The 26588-nt window shown below is 41.7% G+C and overlaps 1 protein-coding gene and 1 pseudogene across 1 annotated transcript in view; both read right to left on the bottom strand.

Annotated features, from left to right (window-relative positions):
- Nucleotides 1-26588, bottom strand: part of LOC147010264 (receptor-type tyrosine-protein phosphatase H-like) — a 137405-nt gene that overhangs the window by 24183 nt on the left and 86634 nt on the right. Inside the window, exons 21-27 of the mRNA XM_085861229.1 lie at nucleotides 21946-21993; nucleotides 13001-13042; nucleotides 5409-5490; nucleotides 5144-5234; nucleotides 976-1052; nucleotides 602-736; nucleotides 333-455 (exon numbers count right to left, since the gene is read on the bottom strand). Coding sequence (XP_085717355.1) covers nucleotides 333-455; nucleotides 602-736; nucleotides 976-1052; nucleotides 5144-5234; nucleotides 5409-5490; nucleotides 13001-13042; nucleotides 21946-21993 — 598 coding nt within the window. The remainder of the gene's footprint in view (nucleotides 1-332; nucleotides 456-601; nucleotides 737-975; nucleotides 1053-5143; nucleotides 5235-5408; nucleotides 5491-13000; nucleotides 13043-21945; nucleotides 21994-26588) is intronic.
- The window catches only part of LOC147010266 (uncharacterized), a 16573-nt pseudogene continuing 13546 nt past the window's right edge, over nucleotides 23562-26588 (bottom strand).

The following is a 26588-nucleotide window of genomic DNA, read 5'->3' as shown; positions in this document are numbered from 1 at the left end:
GAACATTGATCTAAATGGATCTGTTTGCTTGCTATGTGGTGCACACAGTATCAGTTCAATAAGATTCCCTTGTTTCCGCTGCACTCATCTCTTTTCCAAAGCTTTTACTCTTGTTGGAAATTCTCAAAATTATTCCATTAATAACCAACTTACGTTCCTTTTAATCGTTACTCATTTACAGTTTCATATCGACAATATCAATGTACGAGGTTTGAAACTACCCTGGATTCTCAACTCCAAGATTAATCATCCCTTAATAATATAAATTTAAACCCTCTGAACACCAAACGATGTCCTTCATTTACGTGTCTCCAGGATCCCCATTATCTTACGTTGCGGACTTCCAAGGCACGAACGATCCAATGCTCCACGTTATCTTCTCGTAGTAGGGAGATGATAAATTTCCCGTAGTTGTGCGGTTGCTTGTCATCTGGCCAGTATTGCTCACATTTTGGCTGTCAGAGAAAATGCATGGATGAGGTGAGGACGTCGGGATTTGCGAGTCAGAAAAATGATGGGGAGCAAAGTGTCATTCAACCTAACATGGAAACCATAGAAACGGATCAATCTTTGTAACCGTGTCGGCTTTGTTCAGACTTACCCGACCGGCCTCCACGCACTGGGCCAGCATGACGATGGTGCTAACTTTCTGTTCCCAGACCATACGCCAGAAATCCACAACGGTGCTGGGAAGAGGACCCTGAGAAGCAATGAACTCCTTCTGAGAAGAGAATCCCTGCAGAGATATCAGAAAGCATCACTTTACAGTCTTTCACATCATTATTTACAAGGAGCGCAGACACTGTAACCTTTTAACAACTCAAAGGTGCCACACACACACACACACACACACACACACACACACACACACACACACACACACACACACACACACACACACACACACACACACACACACACACACACACACACACACACACACACACACACACACAGTGTTCCAGCAATTCTCACAGCAATGTAGTTTGCATTGATGTAATCTGAAGTGGTGTCATTGTCTTGCATGCTCAGGAATACACTGCTGTGATCATCTGAAATGGACAGGAATCACGAGGAACAAAGAATAGAGTTACTGAGGAAGAAGAGGTGTTTCATAAACAAAAATAATACAGAAAAAGTTCACCTCTGAAATTGAGGTTTGTAACCTCAGCAGTGAGCACCTGATACTCATGACCACAGTTTCAGATCCCTCATAGTGTCTAAATGTCTCAACTATGTCCTCATGTCCTTGTATTCATATTCAAGTCCAACAGTGTTTCCCTGTCCCATACGTGACGTACTGTACATACAAGATCCTCCATCTTAGACACGGTTAAACAAAGACATTTGTGCAGGAAAAAAACCACAGTAGCAAATTTTAACAATGGACGGGGGAAGCAGGAGAACATTTCATCAGGGAAAGTTGAACTTGGAAAAGCAAGGAAGCTATTTGGGAAAATCTGCAGCTTCTCCTTCCACCTCAATCAAACCGAAGTTTTCCAAACCAGATCCGTCCTGGTTTTGTGTTATATTTTCCTGCATGTGTTGCTGTTTATAATTTGGACGACAAGTTTCCGTGTTGAACTCTACCTTGTTGTCAGTGTTGTGTTTCCGTGTTAAACCCTATTAAATCCTTGTTGTCAGTGTTGTGTTTCCGTATTAAACCAAACCTTGTTGTCAGTGTTGTGTTTCCGTGTTAAACCCTATTAAATCCTTGTTGTCAGTGTTGTGTTTCCATATTAAACCCTATTAAATACTTGTTGTCAGTGTTGTGTTTCCGTATTAATCCCTATTACATCCTTGTTGTCAGTGTTGTGTTTCCGTATTAAACCCTCTTAAATCCTTGTTGTCAGTGTTGTGTTTCCATGTTAATCCCTATTAAACCCTTGTTGGCAAATCCCTTCCAGTTTCAATCAAATGTACAGTATGGCCTGGAGAGGTGGTTCATTAGAGTCTTTGGACAAGAGTGTACACCCTACCTGAGCTACAACCCCCAACTTAATGAGAAATGGTGTAATGAGAAGAGCTCGTTAAAGGTTGTGATTGTAGTTGAGATTTATAAACCAATTGATGAGGTTGATTTGTAAACCAAAAATGCAGAGCAGTCACAGTTAAAGCAGAATATCTGAAGAATGGCTAAAAGTCTCCATCCTAGTGAGAAGAAGTACCAGGACATTCTCACTGCGAGGAAACATGGAATCCTTGCAAGGGTGTGTGGTGTCATGATGACAGAAATGTAATCAGGAACAACCAACTTGGGTTAGTGTTGTATGGTTTCAGCAATATTAAAAAAAAATCTATTCTTTCGGTGCCAATGAAGGGTTTGGAGGATTGGAGTGATGTGATCAAATACACGGGTGTGCACTCCAAGCCTCACTGCCTTCCTCCAAATGTGTTGCAAGACCTTGAGAGAAGCGGTGTAAGACCAACCCTGCCAGCAGTGACTTGCAAGAGCCCAAGCACAATGTCGTGAAACCAGGAAGCAAGAGTTGGGTTTGTGCACTGATTTAAACACGGGACTATTTCTGCCAAAATGTGCACGAAGAACTAAAAAAAAACAAAAAACAATTAGCAATGTGAGGCATACATGAAAGTGTTGGGTCCATCGTGACACCTGTATTTAAAATGATAGAAGCAGAGAACAGGTGGTGCTCCGCGAGTTTCACGACGAGAACCGTTTTAACCTGAGACTGAGGAGCAGCATGTCAGACTGAGCAGCACTGAGTTTGACGACGTCCATGTTCACTCATATTAGGATGTCCAAGTGACAGGAATTCATTGTTGTGCAAACAAAGTACATTAGGAAGTTCAATGTAACTCTGTATCTGGGAATCATTGGAATAGCAATGGAAGTCAATGTTGGTATTGTGTAAAATTGTACCGAGCAGATGCGGATAAACAGGAAACAATGATGTACCAAGAACATATCCCTGATGAACATGGATATATGGATACAATGGGTCTGAATGAGATGGGTCATGCAATCTGCAACAGAAGATTTCAGCCAACGTACTAAAATATGCAATTTGGTGTCTGTCTGTCTGTCTGTCTGTCCGCGATGCATTTGGTCATGACTTATCCAATAAAAAAACAAACTTTCCAGCGAGACTAAGGGTCCTACGACGGAGGATGTTGCGACTTCATTCGCTCCCCCTCCCCCCCTCCTTCCCCAGGGGTTTTTCTGCCTTGGACAAACACTGTGTGAAGGTGTATGGATAGCTTATCATGGCATTTCAGGGGCACACCGACCGGAAGTAAAAATTATTAGAACCACAAGGTATTCCATCAATTCCATCCAATTACCTTTTTAAACAGTCGCTATTGTTGTTTAATACTACACTGAAAGAAATTTGGACGAAGCCCCACGTCCTTGAGGCATTCTATGCTTCTCACCTCGCCCACAGACCAACACACCACAGTCGTCTCGACTAGCTGGGCCTCGACGCAGGCCGCTAGCAAGGTCGCAATGATCTTTAGCTTATAAAGGTGCTTAAATTAATCTTTATGCTTGAATGATGTACCCCATTACCTGCCCAATTTTTGCAGCCATCAGATTTTATGTGCACTGTACATGGATTGTTTATAAACTACATATCAGGGCCTCACATGTGATTTCTCCCAGGCATGGCTTCTCGTGTGACATGCAATGTTGTCCCTGACACCCGTATGGCCCAACTGTGACCTTTATTTGACGCATAAACACATTCCTAATGGTGATAAGCATTGTTGAATACTCGCTTGAGGGAAATTTGGAGAAAATTACACGTTTATGTACAGTACATGTATACCTACACACGGGCTGTGTATAGGCTGAGTCGCTGGTTCGCACACCCACTGGAAGTAATAATTGTGATAAGCACAAATCAATTAGTTAATTATATCCAATGAGGCATAATGATCAGAAGTAGTCCAGACTTCTACAAAATAGAAGTAGTCCAGACATTCCAAAACGGGAATGAACATGGCCAAGGAATATCTGGTGAACTGTGTCCAAATCAGCCGATAGGCCCAGACCTGAAGGATTATTGCTCATCCTTGGCCCATTCATACAGAACATCGGTTTAAGAGTGCGGCCTCGATGCTGTGTTACCGATTCAAACAAACATTGTTGGGTTTGAGAAGAGAATGCAGGTGTACAAATTCCACAAAGTGTTGGTGATCACACGTTCAAGAATGTTTGAAATGAAAGGTAAAATAAAAACTGGCTTGTAATTTTGAAGATTGTTTATAACCAGTGAAGGTTTCATCATAATGGGAATGATGATGGCTTGTTTAACATGAAGGTGGAACTGTTGATGATGCGACGAAGCAATTGATGAAATTTGTCTGAAATGAAGAGAACTGGAAGCAAGGAAGAACTTTACAAGTGAATAAATGGATTTTTGAAGATTTTCTAGAGATGAGTGTGAAATAATAGTGAGTGTGAGTTGAAAGAGTTGAATTGGATACAAATACACGGTGCTTCCACCTTGGCCTTGCTCTCCTGGATAGTGATATATGTTACAGCCATTGTGCAGCAACATGGGCGGCCATCGTCCTCTCTCCGGGTGATTGTCACATTGAAGTGAGATGGAGCAAATTTACAAAATCCACATCTGAAGTTTCCTCACAAAGGCTGAGAGACTTGCCTGCGAAGTGAACGCGTGTTATCAGGAACCACTCGGACATGAGAAGACACCTGTGATGAGGAAGCCATTCGAAGAGGTTTAACAATGGTGAGGTTTGCTTTGACCATGGTGCAGTTGGAATGGGTACTTCGTCTGACTCTGATTATATTGTCCATCGGTGTCGGGATTGTCTTGCTCCTAGAGGTGTACAACTGCTGGAACTCCTCACAGAAACAATGCTTGTGGTTTTTTGTTTTTTTTGCCATTTTCCAAGTGGAAAGATTGTTTTCATTTGGGAGACCGGAACACCCTGTAAGACACTCGAGCATTCCATGATCATTTATCCGTACAGATCATTCCGTTCCGGTGGATGTGCAATACAGTTCTGTCGTGGAAAGCACAATCTCGTGCAACAATGGCGTGTATGAAACATCTTATGGACCGTTTGTTGTATTTATTTAACATCCCTGTGGTTTGAAACATTTTCAATCAACTCAACTACAACACCAACACTTACACACTGTGACACAACTCACAAGGAACGATGTCCTTGTATCTGTTCTTGGAGAGGTTGCTGGGAAGTTGTCCCGCAGTGCGTGGCTGAGACTTCCCCACATTCTTGAGCGTCTGTCACAGGAATGGAGAATGCGAGTTATGCGATGAGGATGTAAACCATCCAGTTTGAGGTTACTGTGTGATAACATCTGTGCCCCCTTATCAGAGCGTGCAGATGTTGATAAAAAAAAAACACAACATTATTAAACTCTGTGACAACATTTGACAAGATGAGAACAAAACCACCTCGTATTGCTCAGCAAAACCAAGACCACCATTGGCATTCAGTTGCTGGAAATAGTCCTCAAATTTTGAGCAGGGGATCTTCCTGAAAGTAAAACAAAAACATGTTTTGAGCAAAATAGAAGTAGAGTGTGTTGAGAACAAAACATTCACACTGTACAACCTATATTGTGTGGTTATTTCAGTCATGTGAATACAGTTTTAAGTTTTCTTGAAGAAAAACTTAAGAATCAAATATTTTGATATTGTTATGTTTATGGGAGGGGGAGGGGGCAGTGGTCAGAATTTAAGGCCTGAGTAACCATTGTGCTTGTGTAGTTTATAGGACTCTTATACCATATATTAAGGACATGTTATAGGTTGATGTTGTCTGATTTGGTCCAGTTGGGTGGATGGGTTAAGTTATTTTGTGTAGTCAGGGTAAGGATGTCCTGCCATGTGTGTTCAACCGGGTGAGAGGGAGGTGCTCCAAGCATTCGCAACATTTATGCTGCTGGCTCATGGCATGCACTGCAGCAGGTCTCACCCCCCCCACCCCCACCAGTAGGGTAAGAATACTGATTCTGGCTCACTTTTCCCCATGTAAATGAATGGGGGATTTTCAGCGATTCATATTTTTTTCCCTAAAAATAAATCCCCTTTTTATCCCAAGGTATATTTATTTGTCTCCCCTTTTAACTTGGAGGTTGAACCTCATTGAATTGAACACCTGGGGGTTGAACAGCTCACTCATTGAACCTATAAAGATTTGTTCATTCTCAAATTCCTTCAATAGTTTAATTTTCTTTGCACAATAATCCCCATCTAAAATATTGACAAACAAAACATTTGAATCTTTATATTTTTTAAGATACCCCATTTGTGCCATTACGAAATGATAAACTTCTCTTAATGCTCTTGTTTGACCACCTCCTGAGCCACAGGTTATTTTTTGTTAAGCCCCGCCCACTTTTCTTTAAGCCCCGCCCACTTTTGTTAAGCCCTGCCCACTTTCCACAAGGTATTCAATAAGCCCCGCCCACTTTTCTTTAAGCCCCGCCCACTTTTGCTAAGCCCCGCCCACTTTTGCTAAGCCCCGCCCACTTTCCATAAGGTATTTTTTCTAAGCCCCACCCACTTTTGCTACTATAATAACATCCTTTATTTCATCAAGATTTACATCTTTAGGGTTGTTGAAAAAAATACAAATTTCTCCTTGCATATTACAGATGGTCTTATCTTTTCTTTCTAAAGCTTCATCCATAAGGTTTTTGTTCTTTGATACTTTTTCTTGTTTCATTGCTTTTTCTAGTTTTGAATATATTACTAGAAGGAGAGGAGAAACTTTTGTTAGAGATACTTTAATTGATGTTCTACCAGGTATACTAAAAGCCCTTCCACTGAAGGAAATTGAAGAACTCATATTATTTACCATAATAGTTTTTATCCAATAGTTGTTATATTTATCTTTGTTCAATTTTACATCCTTGACATATTTCTCAGTATCTTTAACAGATGAAGAGATTGATTGAAACTTGTCTTTTGTGTCTTGAAACATTGTATTTATTAAGTGAAAAAGTTGGAGGATAAAATGTTTTTAAGCACAGATTCACCTATAAATTAAACGAAATTTTCATCAAGAAAATTTTAGTTTAAGCAAAGTTTTATTCTATAAATATGGTGAATACAACGTACTGCGATGTTTGTAATCACAAATATAAACATTATAGAAAACACCTCCGAACCAACAAACACACATTTAATCTATTTCATCAAATATCTCCTCTTGAGTTGGAAAGAAAACATTGTGATATCTGTTCAAAGGATGTTTTGAAGAGTAGTTATAATCAACATCTTCAATCACAAAAACACAAGAAAAATGAGTTTAAAGTAAAGGGAGACTATTATATTGAAAACACTGATGGGGCATTTAAAGGGCATATAAAAATAAGGATTTTTCAATTTGGAGAACCCGTCCCATCATCAATAGCTGAATCAATTGAAATAGTGAAACCCGATGTTGAAAAATTTATTAAAAAGACATTAAAAGAAATGAAAACTTTAAAGTTTTATATGGGAGTGAAAATGAATATGAAAAGACAAGATGAAGAACAAACTCCTTATATGAGAACAGATCTTCATTTTATAACATCATTTCAAGATTTTTTGAATAGTGGGGTTTATGAAGAACTATCAAGACAAGAGGAGGATGTTGATAATACAGTGGTAGGAAGTGGATTCAATATTAAAAAAATCATCTTTTTAGATATACACATTCTAAAATCAAACCCTCTTAAAACTTCTTCTTATATTGAATTACCAAAAGAAATAAAACTAAAGAAGGCAGTTGTTAATATTAAGAACAATGATAATAAATGTTTTCTCTGGTCTGTTCTTGCTCACTTACATCCACCAAAATGTAATTCAGAAAGAGTAAAACAATATATGAAATATGAGAATACCTTGGACATTAAAGATTTTAAATTCCCAATGCCATTAACAGATATTCCTAAATTTGAGAAAAAGAATAATCTTTCTATTAATGTATATGGATTAACGGATACAAACAAAGTTCAAATATTAAAAATTTCAAACAACTATAAAAATGAAGAAACACACATTGACCTTTTATATTTTAGTGTTGGAAAGAATTCACATTACACATACATCAATAATTTATCAAGATTAATCTCTTCTCAGGTATTCAGAACAGCAAACAAAATATATCCTTGTAAGCGATGTCTTAATTCATTTCATACAAAAGAACGATTAGAACAACATTCAAAATATTGTAGTAATCATAAATCAGCTGTAATTACAATGCCTAAACCTGGTGAAAAGATTTATTTTGAAGATTATAATAAATCTATCATGCACCCATTTGTGATATACGCTGATTTTGAATGTATCCTTAAAAAGATAAATACTGCTTCTCCTAATCCAAAAGAACCATATACAAATAAATATCAAAAACATATTCCTTGTGGTTTCTGTTATTATATCAAATCATCTGTTGGAGAAAAGTATAACAAACTTGAACATTATCGTGGAAAAAATGCTTCACAAGAGTTTGTAAAACGATTAGAAAAGGATTGTATAAGACTCACTAAATTAATGAAAGAAACAAATGAACCGATGAAATTAACCAAAGAAGAAAAATTAGAATTTAGAATGAACAATATCTGTCATATTTGTGAGGGGGAAATTAAGGAGTCTAAAGTTAGAGACCATTGTCATCTTACTGGTAAATATAGAGGTCCCGCTCATTCCTGTTGTAATCTTAATTATAAATTACCTTCTTTTATTCCAGTCTTTCTTCACAACAGCGCCAACTATGATACACATCTATTTATACGCAAGTCAAAAGTATATTTCATTTTCAAAAATGATATTCACAAAACCTTTAACTCGTATTAGGTTTTTAGATTCTTACAAGTTTATGGGAACACCACTAGCCTACCTCGCATCAAATCTAAGCTCCACGGACTCTTTTCCAAATCTTAATTCATTCTTTCCAAAAGAGGAAATTCTCACTCAAGAGGAAATTCAGATTAAAGAGAGAATTCAAAGTAAAGAGGAAACTCTAATTAATGAAGAAATTCTAACTGAAGATGAAATTCTAATTATAAAGAAAATTCGAACTAAAGAGGAAATTCAGATTAAAGATGAAATTCTGATTAAAGAAGGAATTCTTACGAGAGAGGAAATTCAAACAAGGAATGAAATTCAAAGTAAAGAGAAAATTCTTACAAGTAAGGGAATTTATCCTTATGATTATATGGATTCATTTATGAGATTTAAAGAAACACAACTTCCTTCAAAAGAAAGTTTCTATAATAACCTTTATGAAGAAGAGATAAGTGATAAGGAATATAAACACGCACAAGAAATATGGAAAATATTTAAGATAAAGAACCTTGGAGAATATCACGATTTATATCTAAAAACAGATGTTTTATTGTTAGCTGATGTGTTTGAAGCTTTTAGATCACTCTGTCATAATAAAAATTGTTATGGATTAGATCCTGCCCACTATTTCACAGCTCCTGGTTTAGCTTGGAGTGCAATGTTGAAAATGACAAAACAAGATATAGATTTAATCAGTGATGTGGATATGCTTTTGATGATTGAGAAGTCCAAGAGAGGTGGAATATCACAAGTATGTTCAAAAAGATATGCTAAAGCAAATAATAAATATCTTCCAAATTATGATAGTGAAAAAGATAGTAATTATTTGATGTATTTTGATGCTAATAATTTGTATGGATGGGCAATGTCTCAATCTCTGCCTTATGGTAAATTAGAGTGGGTGGAAGAAAAGGATTATGAAAAGGCTTTGATGAATATTGTTATTTCTTCTCAAGAGGAATTGAATGACGAAGAAGAAGGTTATTATTTTGAAGTTGATTTGAGGTACCGAGTGATCTTCATAATAAGCATAAAGATCTTCCTTTTGCATGTGAGAAAGAAACTCCAAAGAAAGAATGGTTAAGTGATTATCATAAAAGTTTTAATATTAAAGGCAAATCAACAGAAAAGTTATTAACAACATTCTATGATAAAGAGGGATATGTTTTACATCAGAGAAGCTTAAAACAGTTTTTGAGAGAAGGATTGAGAGTAGCTAAAATTCATAGAGTTTTAAAATTTAAACAAAGTCCTTGGGTGAAAAAGTATATTCAATTTAATACAGATATGAGAGCAAATACAAAAGTAAAATTTGAAGGGGACTTTTATAAATTAATGAATAATGCTGTATTTGGAAAGACTACGGAAAATGTTAGAAACAGACAAAACATTAGATTCGCAACATCTTGGAAAGAAGCTTCGAGATTGATAAATAAACCAAGTTTTGAGAGAGAAGAGGTTTTTTCAGAGAACTTTTCTGCAATTCATATGAAAAAGGAAAGTATTGTAATGGATAAACCAATTTATATTGGAACAGCAGTTCTTGATTTATCAAAGATATTGATGTATGATTATTTGTATAATGACTTAAAGAAAGAGTATGGTGAAAATGTTTCATTGTTGTATATGGATACTGATAGTTTTATCCTAGATATAAAAACTGATGATGTTTATGAAGATATGAAGAAAAATATTGGAGTATATGATACAAGTAATTTCAGCAAGAAGAGTGAGTTATTTTCCAAAAAGAATGAAAAGGTTATTGGTAAGTTTAAGGATGAGTTGGGTGGAAAAGTAATGAGTGAGTTTATTGGATTGAGAGCAAAGGCATATGCTTATAAGTATGGTGAACAGATTGATAAGAGGTTAAAGGGAATAAAGAAATATGTAATAAAGAAATCAATAACTTTTAGAAATTATTATAATTGTTTGATGAATAAGAAAGAAGAATATAGGAAAATGAATACAATAAGAAGTTATAAACATAACATATATAGTGAAGAAGTAAATAAAAAGGCATTAGGAGCCTTTGATGATAAGAGATTTATTTTAGATAATGGAATAGATTGTGTTCCATATGGATATTGTATGATAGAGTGTATAAAATAGATTATGTTTTAACGATGGGAAGATGGGTTAGGGTTTTTAAGGGCTACCGCGGTTTTTCACAATATATAAATGGTTAAACCAAGTATTAATCAAACTAAAGAGTGGAGAAAATCTCAGTCTTGGTATATAAATGGAAAACATAATGAATGTGAAAAATATCAAATAAGTCTTATTGAAAAAATAACTAAAACAAAGGTAAATAAAACAAATAAGCGAATTAATTTAAAAACTAGTAAGTTAGAGGATGTAAAAAAAAAAATGAATATCCTTGAATGGACTGAAAACTTTGATGGTTATCAATTGAACAATGAAAAAACAATTTACTATAATCTCAAAATGATATGTGGCTCAGGAGGTGGTCAGATGAGAGCATTAAGAGAAGTTTATCATTTCGTAATGGCACAAATGGGGTATCTTAAAAAATATAAAGATTCAAATGTTTTGTTTGTCAATATTTTAGATGGGGATTATTGTGCAAAGAAAATTAAACTATTGAAGGAATTTGAGAATGAACAAATCTTTATAGGTTCAATGAGTGAGCTGTTCAACCCCCAGGTGTTCAATTCAATGAGGTTCAACCTCCAAGTTAAAAGGGGAGACAAATAAATATACCTTGGGATAAAAAGGGGATTTATTTTTAGGGAAAAAAATATGAATCGCTGAAAATCCCCCATTCATTTACATGGGGAAAAGTGAGCCAGAATCAGTATTCTTACCCTACTCCCACCCACACAGCATGCAGTAAAAAGAAGAAGCATCAGCAGTCATATGGGACAAAACACCTCCTGAATGGCCATCCCTGATTTGAAGCAAAAAAAAAGGATGCCCCATTGGCCCACAACACCTATTGGTTCAGGGTCAGCAATGTCCATTGGCCGACGCTGCTGCTACGATTAGGCATGACAAGTCAATGGCGTGTTCAACATCGGGTTTTTTTTACGACTAAAATGGCCACCAGTCGACCATATTGGAACTGATCTGTAAAAAAACAATGACGTGCTTATGTAATCCATCATGTGTTGTCTTTGTGTCAAGTACAAATGAAATGGGTCCTTATATGTCCGAGATATGGTTGCGGACGGACGCACACATGCACAGTACGCTCGCCTGCACACGAAAATGGAGACTAAATTCACAAGCCCCTATTTCGGGCTAAGTACAACAGGGGCTAATAAATCCATCAGGTCTTAGACTTAAGGAGACTCTGATGATAAGGCCAAGTTGAGGAAAGATTGGGGAGTGAAATGAAAGGAATAACTGAAGATAATGACCTGGAGCATCATTGGGTTAATGTGGATGCCAACCTTCACTGACAGGTATAAAAGATCGCTCAAGTGATGGATTGATGCGATGGCCTCACGGTTAAGATCTCAGGGTTAGGGTCATGCATAGCCGCAGAAGAGTAGGCCTAAGTGGAAGGGATAGGAGGGAACCACACTTGGTTAACTTGGGTTTAGGTTGTGTCACAGAGGAGCACTGCTCTGGCGCATGCTCCCATACCTGACCTGACAGAGGAGGAATTGGTTGCTCATTGGACCAAAGGATAAAGGAGTTTTCTCAAATGCATGAGTGGCTGAGAAAGGAAATATTGAGGTTCGCAAGTCATCTTCAGGTGGAGATTAAGTTGATGCAGAGCACCATTTCCAGCATCCCTGTTTGGGGACCCAACCTTCTGGATGGACAGCCTCGTGTGAACTAAATCTCCAGCTGAATTTGAACCCTGGAGGGGCAGTTCAGCCAGCCTCAGAAAAGTGGCGTCCCCTGGTAAATTTTGATTGATCAGGGAGCCTGGAGACTTTCCTGATGGAACTCAAGTGTGTGGCCCAGCTCAAAGGTTGGACTGAGTGGAGCAGTTTCTATCTGGAATTGCTTGCGGTTTTGGGTGGAGAGAGATTGTGGGGGGGGGGGGGGGGATACAAGTGACACCATGATGAGGTAAAGGTGATTAGCATGTCTCGATGGTACGTGGTGCACAAGAATATGATAAAATAATTATATCAATATTTCATGAGAGTACACTGTAGCAAAATGAGGTACAAGTTGAATTTTTCACAACACAATTTCTCAGTTTCCAAAATGAAGGATATGGCGGGACATACTCAGTTGAAGATAAAGGTTCATCTGTGTTCCAGTTGTTCTTTCTGCATGGAAGATATATTGAAGTTTTTTAAAAATAATCCACATCTTAACGACATCATCACAACAGATTATATTGTAACATTCTGTATTAGTGTTGTTGTCTATCTCAACACCTCCTCCCTCATGCAAAAATGAGAATGTAAATACAGGTAAATGGATGTCTCAATACTAAAATACAAATCTTACAAGTTCATCTCATGCAGAAAATTGTCTCACACCATTTGGACTGTCTTATGAAGAAAAAGATAACCACAACCAAAAACCACACCACCATATGAAGGGTTGATATGTCAACATCTTTAGTGAGTTCAAATCCCGCTCGGCTGTTCAATTAATACCAGGTGGGGTTGACTCTGCCTGTCATCCTTCTGCGGTTGACAAAATGAGTGCCAGCATGCTGGGATGATTGAGCCATTCGAGTATCCTGCATCAGAGTGGCGACCCATCCAGGATTGTGCCCAATTGTGCCAGGAGACTGCTTTGGCAGCACTGACCCTCTGTACAGAGTATGGTCCCAATGGATGGATGGATCTCCAGTGATGTCATATTGTTGTGGAGCCGGGTGTCAGCGGCGAGCACGACCGCTAGGTGGAGCAGTAGAGTCGGCTCCACCGAACACCCGGAATTTAGATCGTGCTCCTCGGAGAACTCCGAAAGGCACGGGTCCCTTAAAGGACCGTGAATCGCCAATAATTCGGCCGCGTGGAATAGGGTTAATTGCCAATTTCAATATACCTAAGTATCCACGTGGCAAAGCGACTGGGGAATTCACACCCTCGACAGGCCTCGAGCAGAACGATCCGAATCCGTGCTCGAACCGTGCATAACCCGAGCAGATGGTTTCCGAGGCCTGTCGGTCCAAATGCACAATTTACCGTTTCCCAATTTCCCAACACGCGCCATGCTAAACCAATGAAAGAAACACAGGAATGAGCTGAAACATTTAACAGGGGGTTAATTTATAATGGGGGGGGGAGAAGGGAACACACACCGACTGAAAGAAATGCAAGTATATACATGGCACTTAAACAATTGTACTTGAAGACAGGCCCACAGACACACACACACACACACACACACACACACACACACACACACACACACACACACACACACACACACACACACACACACACACACACACACACACACACACACACACACACACACAGAAATGGACCCGTCGGGTCGTTATTGAAGGCCTCCAGCTCGAGGACAGGTGAGCTGGAGACCAGAGCCTGTGCTTGGACCTGTCCACCTCGTGTGGTCTTCGACGATCCGGCTCGGCGGGACTCGAACCCGCAACACGATGCCGCTCCAAGCACCAGGTACCACGCTCTCCAACCGGCCATGCACCAATCGACCAAGGCCAAAGAGAAGATCAGAGGCGACGATGATCCAGCTCGGCAGGACTCGAACCCGCAACACGATGATGATGACCGCCAGGACGATGACCATGACCACGACCCTTTTACCACCACGGCGACCTCCACCACCTCGACCCGTTTACCACCACGACGACCTCCACCACCTCGACCCTTTTACCACCACGACGACCTCCACCACCTCGACCCTTTTACCACCATGACGACCTCCACCAGCTCGACCCTTTTACCACCACGACGACCTCCACCACCTCGACCCTTTTAACACCACGATGACCTCCACCACCTCGACCCTTTTACCACCACCACTACCTAGCCTGGCGTTTCTTATATTCCTTTTTCCTCTGGGGTGAGTAAATCGTCATCTGAGGCGCTCTCCACCCTCATTGGATGGGGTGTCGTGGGAAAATCGCTGTCTGTGGCCATCTCAACCCCCAATGGCCGGGGTGCCGTGGGAAAGTCGCTCTCTGTGGCGTGATTGGACAAGGGGCACGCCCATGCCTTCCTGGGCGGAGTCCCGGTCTGAGGCGATGGGAAAATCTCCACCCACGTACGTGGCCGAATGCACGTGGGCAATGGCGTCGGTGTGTGAAGTGGAGTGAAGGAGGTTTGTTGTGAAACAACACTCCGCGGCACACACATGTAATTCCCGTTAGACACAGGAAGGGGGTCCTAACTATAAACACACACTTACTGATATAACGGTTCCATAAGGACCTGAATGTTGAGTGCAGTGAGCTTCCAAATTCGTAACAATATCACATGAATTACCATCCAAGGGCAAACATTTCATTCTCCTTTACCTGGCCTTGCCTTGGCTATGCAGCTACATGAACAGCTCTATACAGCTGTGGAGATCACAGTGAAGAAAGCAGCAAGAGATCTTCTCTTCTTCTTCTTCTTCTTCTTCTTCTTCTTCTTCTTCTTCTTCTTCTTCTCAAAGGGTGAGGTCCAATGGAATCCAAGCTTCTGCCCTTCCTTGACCACGATACTCCTCCACTTCCCCCTGTCCTCAGCCATCTTGCTCCACTCTCCAACAACCCCCATCTTACGGATATCCCTCCTCACACAGTCCTCCCATCTCAACCGCGGTCTACCTCTTTTCCTCCTCCCTTGCTCCTTCAATCCATCTGCTCTTTGCCATTCTCTCTTCCCCCATCCGCACCAAGTGTGCAGCCCATCTCAGCCGGCATTTCACCAATCTCCCCGTTAAACTCATCGACACACCAATCTCCTCCCTCAGTTCATCCATCTTCCTTCTGTCCACCTTCTTCACTCTCGCAATCCTCCTGACCCAGTTGTTTCACAAACTTGCAACCTTTGTTGTTGTTGTCTCTCTGTCAGTGCCACCGTCTCCAGACCGTAAATGTAGGCCGGCATTACACAAGTTTGGACCCTGGAGGAACAGTTTGGCCAGCCTCAGGAATATGATAACTCAAGTTGAAATTAATCAAGCTATCATATGAGTGCACCCACTCCCTATGGCAGCGGCAGCAAGGGTCGTGTTATTCTCCTCTTTGGGGTATATTGATTTCAGTCGATCTCAGATTGCACCTGTTGGTCTATGAGGGAGGCAATACACATATAATGCCTCAAGAACGTTGGTTTCATCCCTTTCCGTTTGTGTTAAACAACAGTAGCGACTGTTTAAAAATGTAATACATACATGTTTGTGGTTTAAAATATTTTTTACTTCTGGTAGGGGTGCCAGGAAACGCCACGATAAGCTATTTGTACACGTTAACACGGCGTTTATACAAGGAGGAAACCCCTTGGGGAGAGAGGATATTATTAGGGGACCGAGAGGTACCCTGGTGAAATCGTTCGGATCATTATTGGTTCACGAAAAAATATTTTCACGAAAAAAAGAAGTGACCACTATATTCGTTATTGTTGTGTGTCTGTCTGTATGTCTGTCTGTCTGTATGTCTGTCTGTCCCGAGCATAGCTCCGTGGGTTTTGATCCGATCCTGACAAAATTTTGGTGGGAGGTTTATATCATGATCTAGTTGTGTTTTCCTGAGAATGGGTGTGGTGCGCCCATTATGGGCGGAGCCACGCCCAAAAAACGTGCTTTTATGGGGTAGCCGATTTCAATTTGCATCTTCTCCTAGGGGGGTTGTCGAATCTGACAGGGGTTTCGGTATTTGGTTAGCCCAATGGCACCTGCATAGCCCCATAGAGCTCGATTTTTCATTTTCGTCCCAAGGTCAAGGTCACAAGGTCACGAACTTAGAAAATTGCGAATTGTGTTTTTAGGGGGTAGCCGATTTCAATTTGCATCTTCTCCTCGGGGCTTTGTCGAATCTGGCAGTGGTTTCGGTATTTGGTTGGCCCAATGGCACCTGCATAGCCCCGCAGAGCTCGATTTTTCATTTTCGTCCCAGGGTCAAGGTCATAAGGTCAAGGTCACAAGGTCACGAACTTAGAAAATTTCGAATTTTGCCATAAAAATCATACGACCGCCCAAACTTTGAGAGTTGGGATGACAATATTTTTTATGCATAATCTTGAGGTCATTCCCCAGCTAAAGTCTTGAAACCATTTTGCTCTATCTCGAACACCTTGCCCGTGGCGCCCCCTTCAAGTTTGTTTTTACGCTGATTTCATCAAAGTATGGATAATCCGATGAGTGCGAAATGCTATATAGCCTATATGACGTTATATTGTTCCTGGAATGTTCCAGAGGAAGTTTTGCACCAACGGTCATAATCCTTGACCTTTGACCTTTAAAGGTCACAAAGGTCAAATTTTCAAAGTTGTGGGAATTGAACCGGGTTTTCGACCTTCTTCGACGAACTAACTCCAATAAGCTATAGCACGTATCCTGCTTCCTTATTCTAATGTCCACAACATTGTTTTGTGACCTTTAAAGGTTATGCAAAGGTCAAATTTTTAAAGTTGTTGAACGAAACCAGGTTTTCGACATTTTGCAGCTAATAACCTGTCACTCGTACCACATCATGTTGATCATTTTTATAACTTGGTCAAACATTATCACATTGTCTCATCCTTGACTTCTGAAACAATCTACATCGTCAAATACCGCTCGTGAACCATCATCGTCTTCAGACTTGTTTATTATTATTAATATTATGATTCCATGAAATTTGTTGGTGACCTTCAGGCCACTTCGTTGATCGGAGGAACTTGAAAGTTTGACCAACTACGTACGGACGTACCACTTAACCTGATTCATATTGATACACCTGAGGGCGATGAATGCTCTTTTCTCCGATGTTTTTTAGATCCTCGTGGAGGATCTCTAATGCTAGGTTCCCACTATCACGATGCGCGGCACGATTGAAATCGTGGTCTTAATCGTGGACTAATCATGGTGATCCTATCAGATCTTATCAGGTCTTGAGGTCAGTCGTGGCAATCGTGTTAATCGTAGAAAATTTTTGAACGGTTCAAAATTTTTCTCCGATCAACACGATCAATTGTCAATCGGGATCATCGTATCAGATCGTATTGCATCGTAACAAAGCGCGACAGATCGTATCTAATCGTGCTTCCAAATCGTGGTGATTGGGATCGATCTTAGACAAGACAAACACCACGCTCTGTGAGACCACAATTTCAATCGTGCCGCGCATCGTGATAGTGGGAACAGCTTTCAGAGAAATTACATGATCAGCTACGAATGGCCAATCGTGGCGTTCGTAACGGATCGCACGACAATGGGAACCTAGCATAAGTCTGACTCACGTTGTTGTTCTACATCTTTTTCTTGTGGACTTTTTTGTTTCACAGCCTACAGTTTTCATCGAAACTTCCTGAAACTTGGCACATATATGTAAAAATATCCTGCGCAGACAGTAACGATCTCTGATTTTGAAAATTCCTCCTGAAAAAAAAGTTATGACGTCAAAATATCTCCTCTAATGGAATCACCTAAAAAATTATCTCTGAAACTATGCAAGCTTTTTGAATTATGTTTGCGGGAATCGAACAGGGCATTAGCAGAGATGAATTACCGCACATATGAAACATCACTATGACGTCATATCAATTTTTATGATGTCATTCCTATTTTTTGACATTTTTTGTTTCACAACCCAGAGTTTTCATCGGATCTTCGTTAAACTTGCCATGTATATGCAGAAAGCCCACGCGCAGGCAGTAACCATCTCCGATTTTGGAAATTCTTCCGAGAAAAAAATTGACATCATAATATCGCCGCTAATGGAAATCGCCCACACCATTATCCCCGAAATTTTGAATTTTTGAATTTTGAACTTTTGAATTTTGAAAAAAGCTGTTTGAATTTTGTTTGCGGGAATCAAGCCGAGCATTAGCACAGATAATTTATCGCAAATCTGATACATCACAATGACGTCATATTCGTTTTTATGACGTCATAATTAAGAGGACGAGGATCTTAGCTCATTTGAGATTGTTAAATTCCAAGTTAATTAGCGTGCAGTGGCCAAAATTAGAAAGTGCTGACTCAGCAGTTTTATTTAAATTAACACCGGATAATGATTCCATGAATGTTGTATCGACCTCCGGGTCAAACGGTCGATCAGAGGAACTTGAAACTTTGACCACATATAGTATACCACTTGAGTTGATGTACATCCTCAGAATGATGTCATAGATCACGTGACCTATTGGCCACATTGGATTTCATGAAAACATTTAAAATGCATCTCCTCTTTCATTTTTCGATCGATTGAGCTCAAACTTCGCATAATCAGGTCCTGCCTGCCATTGTCAATGATGTCATCATTCACTTGTCCAATCAGAAAGGGGTGTCTCGGTCCCTGGCATCACTGCCAGCAGTTTAAATTAGTCGTTAATGTTGTTTTGTAATAACATCAACAGTATGCTATTATCATTAGTGTTGTGATTACTTTTGTTTTTAGAAGCAGCCTTGGAAAAATGCCATGATAAACTATCTTAAAACGGACATGTACACCTTAACACTGATTCAGAACAAGATGGGAAACTCCCTTGAGGTGGAAGGGGGGTGGGGTGGGGGATGAAGTCGCGACAACCTCCGTCGTATGATAGTTCGTCCTGTCAGATTTCGTTGAGATTTTGGTGTGGATCCGCGGATGACAACCGACTCAATGAACATTGAACACCTTCCTCATTTTCACCTTCACAGTGAACACCTTCCTCAGTGTTACCTTCACACAGGGGAATGAATTTAGGAGGAAGATTGTTTTTTGAACGTTGAGGTGAATGAAAAGTCAGATTGGGCCCTTGAAGACTCCACTGTGTATCCTTTCCTATTTTTGTAGACAGAGTCAAGGCTCGTGGAAGAGCTGGAATACTGAATGGATCAGGACATAAGAGGACAAAAAGGAACAGTAGAGGGAGGGGGCACCAACAGTGGAGTTAAAGGACAAGATAGACGGAGACTTCATCACACAATGGGCGTGGGGAGGAATGGGGAGCAGGAGAGGATAGATATGGTGGACAAGATGGATTCAGAAAGAAACCCTCAGGAGGAAAAACTAGAAATTTGGAAGGAGAAGGAATTGTGAGGGTGAGGGTTTGGGTGGGGGGGGGCAGTTCGGGAGGGGGATGGATTAACGAGGGTAGAAACATCATGGTTTTGGATTCGGGATGATCTGAGATGGTGGTGAACAGATAGATGTCTTGAAGACCAGGATGGAAGAATGATGTTTAAGAGGATGTGGAAGTTAGTTCCACAGGTGGGACAAAGAAGCAGAACAAAATGAGTGTGACTGGCTTTGGAGGCAAACTTTTAAATGTGGTTTGCCCAAGAAAGATCATGGCTGATAGTGAGACTCAGGAGTTTGAATGACCGAACCTCAAGAGGATAATTAAGAAAGTAGACAGGAGGGTTTTCCAGGCAGTCCTTTCGGAGAGAGATCGTGAGAGTGTGATATTTCTCAGGATTGAAAGACATATTCCAAGTGTTTGAGCAGCTTGTGTTTTTGTCATGGTCTGAAGAGGGGGAAGAGGCTGCAGCCTTCCTGTCTGAAGGATGAGGTGTCATAGCAGAGGGGGGAGTCATCAGCAAATAGATAAAGTGGATTTTCCAGTCAGACAGATCACTGACGAAGATTCAGAATAGGACTGGGCCCTGAACACTGACTTGGAGCGCTCCAGCCTTGACAAGGAGCGGAGATGAAAGGATTCTGTTGAGTGCCACACGTTTGCTACAAGAATGGAGGAAGTCAGGAATCTAAATGGGAGTTGACATTGAAGGGCTCCATCCATTGTTGGGTGAGTGGAAACAGTCTGCCCAAGGTAGAGTGAGCTGGTCTGAACTCTGAACTGAGATGAAGTTATTGGAGAAAAGGAATGATTTCATATGAACTGTGATGATGGATTCCATGACCTTGCTGATTACTGGAAGTAAGCTGATGGGTCTATAATTAAGGGGATCAGTTTTTGCACCTTTTCATGTGATACAGTGATGTTGGTGGATTTCCCAGCAGATGGAAGATGATTAGGGGTTAATGATGTGGTGAAAAGAGCAGGAAGAGGATGTGCTAGATCAGCAGAGCAGGTTTTTAGGACACGTGAGCTGATACCTCCCAGTCCGGTTGAAGAGTCAGAGTCAAGGGTTGAAAGAACCTTCTCCACATTCTCAGGTGCAAAAGACACAGAATTCAGAAGCAGTTGGGTATGACTCACCAAGATGGGTACAGAGAGTGAGGAGTAAGGGAAACGTCATTTTGAAGCAAACACAGAATTGATGCATTCGGCCTTCTCACGAGCGGAGTCAGACTTGTCAAGATGCCACCAGGTTTTAGAGGAGGGACACAGGTTTGAAAGTTCAATCTTGAGGTTGGACAGATGTTGTTTTCTAGCATTCCTGAGAGTGGACACACTTGCTGCAGACTTTGACAGGAACTTGGTAATATCTCCAATCCAATGCACATTCAATTTAGTCGCAGAAGCAACGCTACACGTTCACCAATGATGCACAAGTGTTGAAAAGCCCTGACGTGAACACTCCTTGGTGATTGAGATTGGAGTCTCATGATGGATTGAAACCGTTTAGGTCCAAGATGGGAGTCAAGGGTGAGAGCTGAGAGTAGAAGGAAGTATGGGGAGGAAGGGGAAAAGCTGAGAGGGAATAGAAGGGAAAGTGGAAGAGTGTGTTTATGGTGGTGGGGTGAGGGTGGGGAGGAGGGAGGAGGGAGGGGTGGTGAAAATTTCCACCATACTTGTGTTAGTAATAAATATATACAGCACCAAAGGTAATCCTGCCACTTAGCGTACGTATGTCGCATCGACACACCTGTTACAGGATAATAAACAAATACGTTTATACGAAACAGAGAACACACCTGTTTGTTTCCTTATTAAAGGGGAAGAGGGGTTAAGGATGGGCTGTGAGTGAGTGGGGTTAAAGAGTAAAATAATGGTAAAGGTAAACATACACAGCCAATCATTTGTGCAGTTCAACATCCTTATTCATCCTGTTACTCGTTTTGATGGATTTACGACCTTTTGAAGGGTCATACCATTCCAGTTTCATTGTCCAAAACCACTAATACCACAATTGTAAAGAAAACAATGCTACGTACATCGAGGGTTGAAATGTGTGGTTTTCGGATGGGCCCGGCTTGATCTTCCTGCAGGAATATGAACACAGATCAATGGATTAAAATGTGAACTCAGTAAACAGTCGCCATAACGTGCTTACTTTTTGGAGTCATACACATTGTAATCGATAATAATACTACAATTACTTGGTCCTGTTTATGACTTCGTTATCCTTTTACTGATTCAAGCTCTTGGGTCTCACGATCAGCCATGATCTTTGTTGGGCAAACCACATCTCAAAGTTGGCCTCCAAAACCAGCCGCTGACTCGGCATCCTCTGTTTCCTTGGCACGCCTGAACTCCAATCCACCAACGAGGATTTCATCTGCAGCTTGATGGAGTACTGCTCTCCTTTCTGGACTGGCTCCCCTGCCTCACATCTTACTGAGCATGATGCCGTGGCAACCAAGACCTTCAAGATCATTGGAATCTTCCACGATGAAACTGAGTCGATGGGTCTATCACTTCGCCATCACAGACAGCTTGGTAGTCTCTCTGTCTCTTTCTCTGCCTTTGTCTGTCTCTTTCTCCCCCTCTTTCTCTCTCTCTCTCTCTCTCTCTCTCTCTCTCTCTCTCTCTCTCTCTCTCTCTCTCTCTCTCTCTCTCTCTCTCTCTCTCTCTCTCTCTCTCTCTCTCTCTCTCTCTCTGAATCACTGTTCACCTCCACTTATTTGTTCCTCTTTTACCCCATCTGTGGAACCAATTTTCACAGTCTTCAATCTCATCATTCCCTCCAGGTCTTCAAGAAAGATATTCACTATCTCAAATCATTCCCAATCCAAAATCATTATCTTCTCTACTGTCGTCAACCCGACTCAAATCCCTCCTTCCATTCCAGTGAATTGTGCCCTCCTCCCTATTTTTAATTTTTTTGTCCCATTTATGTTTCATATCTAGTTTCATCCTTCTTCCTCTTGTGTGTAAGCTTGTCGTATCGTGTATGGCCGAGTGAGGCCACTGTTGGAGTGAGGCGTGCTGCTTTGATGCAATAAATAGCGTTTGATTCGCTCCATGTGTCCTCCTAATTGTGCTGAAGACACCACAGTTGGTGATGAGGATTTGTTGAACCATGACAACATCGCACGGTAAGGACCCTGAGTATGCAGGAGACAACGTTGAACTATTTGCTTGGCAGCTCAGTTTCTATTTCATCGCTAATTACATCACCAATGCTGGGAAGCGGAAAGCGATTTTTGTGTCATCACTGCCGACGGAGGTGTTCCATTTGCTGTCTGGCTTAATTTCACCTGCGAAGGTGTCGGATGACGCTATCACCAACAAATCCATAGTCAAGATGTTGTACGACCATATTAAACCAGGCAAGTCGCCTCAGTTATCACGGTACGAGTTTGACAACTGGTTTGGTTTCCCGATGAAGGCATTGCCGTTTTGGTGACAATGAATGGTTACAGAGATTGAAGGATCGTTTTATCGCAAGGTTACAGGGTGAGAAGATGGTCGCATCAGTTCTAAGGATTAAGTTTCAAGAGATTACGTTTAGTAAAACGGTTGAAACTGCAGCTGTCGTGGAACAAGCCAGAAAGGATGTTTGCATCATTGTTGGGAAGGACTTGTCTGTCAATGCCAAAGCTGATGCTCACAATTCCTCCATCTTGGTCAGCATATCAGGAACCTTTTTCGTCGTGGCTGCATGCAAGCAGGGAATCGCAGGGTCAGCTGAAACCGCAGGCTTGTCAGGGGTATGATGGTTCACACTCTCATCGGAACTGTCCATTTCGGAATCCGATGTGTCACCGGTGTGGTCGGACTGGCCATGTGTGGAGGGTCTATCAAAGCCAGGCACCATCATTGGTTAATGTGGTACAAGGCGAGCAACGAGGTTGATCAACTTGGCATATTTCCTATGACGACAGCTGCAAATCACCCCTTTGAGGTGTCTGTCAGTGTGAATGGCAAGCCAATCAACTTCACAGTGGATACCGGGGCATCGGTCAGTCTCGTGAATGAGCAGACCTGGTGTTGTTTTGGTTGGCCGGTGTTAGTCTCAGTACACACTACCCTTCGTACATACACATGGGTGTTGATCAAACCATTAGGTTTGATGGATGTAGTGGTTCGTTATCGGGAATAGCAAGCGGTGTTGCCTCTGCATGTGGTTGATGATTCTGGAACACCTCTCCTTGGTAGTGACTGGTAACACACAATTAGTCTGGATTGGACAGACATTTTTAGTGTTTATATGTCATTTCTGTTTCCTTCCCGGTTGGAAAGGATCTTGGAGAAACACGAAGTTCTATTCGGGCCTGGGCTCAGGAAGAACAAAGGTGCTCAAGGTCACCTACACCTGAAGGAGGGTGTCAGTCCACGATTCTGAAAGCCTCGACCTGTGCCATATGCTCTTCAGGATTGGGTCGAAGCAGTACTCGATTGTCATTAAAAAAAAGGTTGGAAAAGGTTGGTGTCATTGAACCGGTGGTGTACTCTGAGTGGGCAATGTCCATGGTCACAGTGCTGATGAAGAATGGAGAAATCTGCCTGTGTGGGGACTTTAAAGCAACCATCGACAACTACCTCTGCGTTGGAGTGAGGCGCACCACTTTCATGCAATAAATTGTGTTTGATTCACTCCATGTGTCCTCATAATTGTGCTGATGACACCAAAATTGTCTCCCTTTCAGTGTGTCGCTGGAGCAGGATCCAAGCACAGCACTGCGTCCACTTTCCGTCGGTACTCCAAGGGCTTCCGTCTGGCCATCCCCCAGGTAGATGCCTGGCCCATCCCCATCCCCTTGAGATGCTGATCAACCTGCTGCAACCGTGAGGGACGTGGTCAGCCCATTGGCCTCCTCCACTCACGAGGCCCCCTCGCTGAAAGAATCTGGTGAGCAGGATCATCCTCAGGAAAATGAGCCGCATGTCCATACAGCCACAACTGACTCTCACAGACTATGCAGGTAACAAATCTCATTTGAGTCTTTCTCAAAAACCACTTGTTGGACAAAAAGTCCGACCAGCGATAACATAGAGATCTCCAAAGAGACCCGGCACCAAAGGAATTAAGTCTCCATCTTGGATCCCTGGTCAGATTCCAAGTCTCACTTCCATAAAGCAAGACTGGAAGCACCAAGGACCTGAAGACTCGGACTTTCGTCCTCCCACACAGGAACCGGCAGCGCCACAGCCCATGATCCAGTGAATCCATGACTCCCCAGGCCCGATCCAGACTTCTATTGACCTCTGGCTCACAAGCAGCACAGACATGACTCTCAGTGCCAAGGTAAATGAATCTCTCCATGACTTCAACATCCTCACCACAAACAGGTACAAACAAGAAAGCAGCATCCAAGATGTCATTGAAAGCCTGGATCTTACTTTTGACACAGGAAACCCGTAATCCCAGTGGCTCTGACTCCTCATTCAGCACCTCAAGGGCCCCCAAAAGGATATCCAGAGTCTCCGCAAAGGACGTCCAGAGTCTTCAATTAACTGGACAATGACCTTGCCTGGCACTAAGAGCAGCGTCACCACTAGGTAGTTGTTGCAGTCCTGGCAATCACCCTTCCCTTTACAGAGAGGGACAAAAAGGCACCTCTTCCAGTCAGTTGGGATGATGCCTGTGTTCCAGGCAGAGCACAGAACTGCATGCGACGACACGAGTGCAGCATTTCCACCAGCCATGAGAAGTTCAGCATGGATGCCACAGATCCTGGAGCTTTATCACATTTCAACCAGTTCACCGCAGCCTGTGTTTCCACATATGAAGGTGGACCGCAGTTGATTGGAGGGTCAGCAATTGAGATAGTAACACGCTTGACATCCATCTCAACAACTGGTGGATCAGCCTGGTACAGCCGCTCAAAGTAAGCGGCCCAGCAGGCCTTCACTTGGGACTTCTCTGTCAAGAGCCTACCACCTTCCGCTCTAACTACAGTACACCGAGGGACGGGCTTGGAACGGAATGTGCGAATTCCCCTGTAAGCAGGAGGAGAATCACTTGACCACAGGTGATGCTCTACCCCCAGAGATCTCGAGATCCAGAGGATCATCACCTCTTTACTGTCAATACATACCAGGGTATGTACCAATAGTCCCATCTTTGTTTCTGTATCGCTTCAGCTCCAGCAATGTGGCAGAAACCTATGGATCGTCTTTGTTCCGACTTCCCGACACAGTGCTTCTTGGATGATATCTTCATCGTGGGTACCAGAACCGAACAGCATTTTGAGAACATTGATAATGTGATGTCTGAGTTAGCTGCCCAGGGTCTCAGCCTGAACCAAGACAAATGTTGATTCTTTCAGATGCGAGTGGAGTACCTGGGCCATATCATCACCCTGGATGGGCAGTCAAAAGCCCTTCAGAAAGTCGATGCCATAGCCGACATTTCCAGCCAAAGAGACAAAGTTCAATTTCGTTCCTTCATTTGGCTCACTCAGTATTACCAGAGGTATGTCAACAACCTCAGCACAGTGCTCACTCTGCTGACTGACATGTATGTTGGAGGTGAAGTTTGATGGAACAAACAGCATTCAAACGAGTCACATCGAAGAGGGATATTACTTGAGTGGCGAAGAGGGATGTTATTAGAGTGGATTAGAGGGATGTTACCTGAGTGGATAAGAGGGGTGTTACCTGAGCGGGTGAGCAAGATGTTAACGGATAA

Source organism: Eptatretus burgeri, chromosome 17 (assembly GCF_056783735.1).
Source record: "Eptatretus burgeri isolate ZD-2024b chromosome 17, Ebu_testis_v1, whole genome shotgun sequence".
Lineage (NCBI taxonomy): Eukaryota > Metazoa > Chordata > Myxini > Myxiniformes > Myxinidae > Eptatretus > Eptatretus burgeri.
This window is presented reverse-complemented; position numbering and strand designations above follow the sequence as displayed.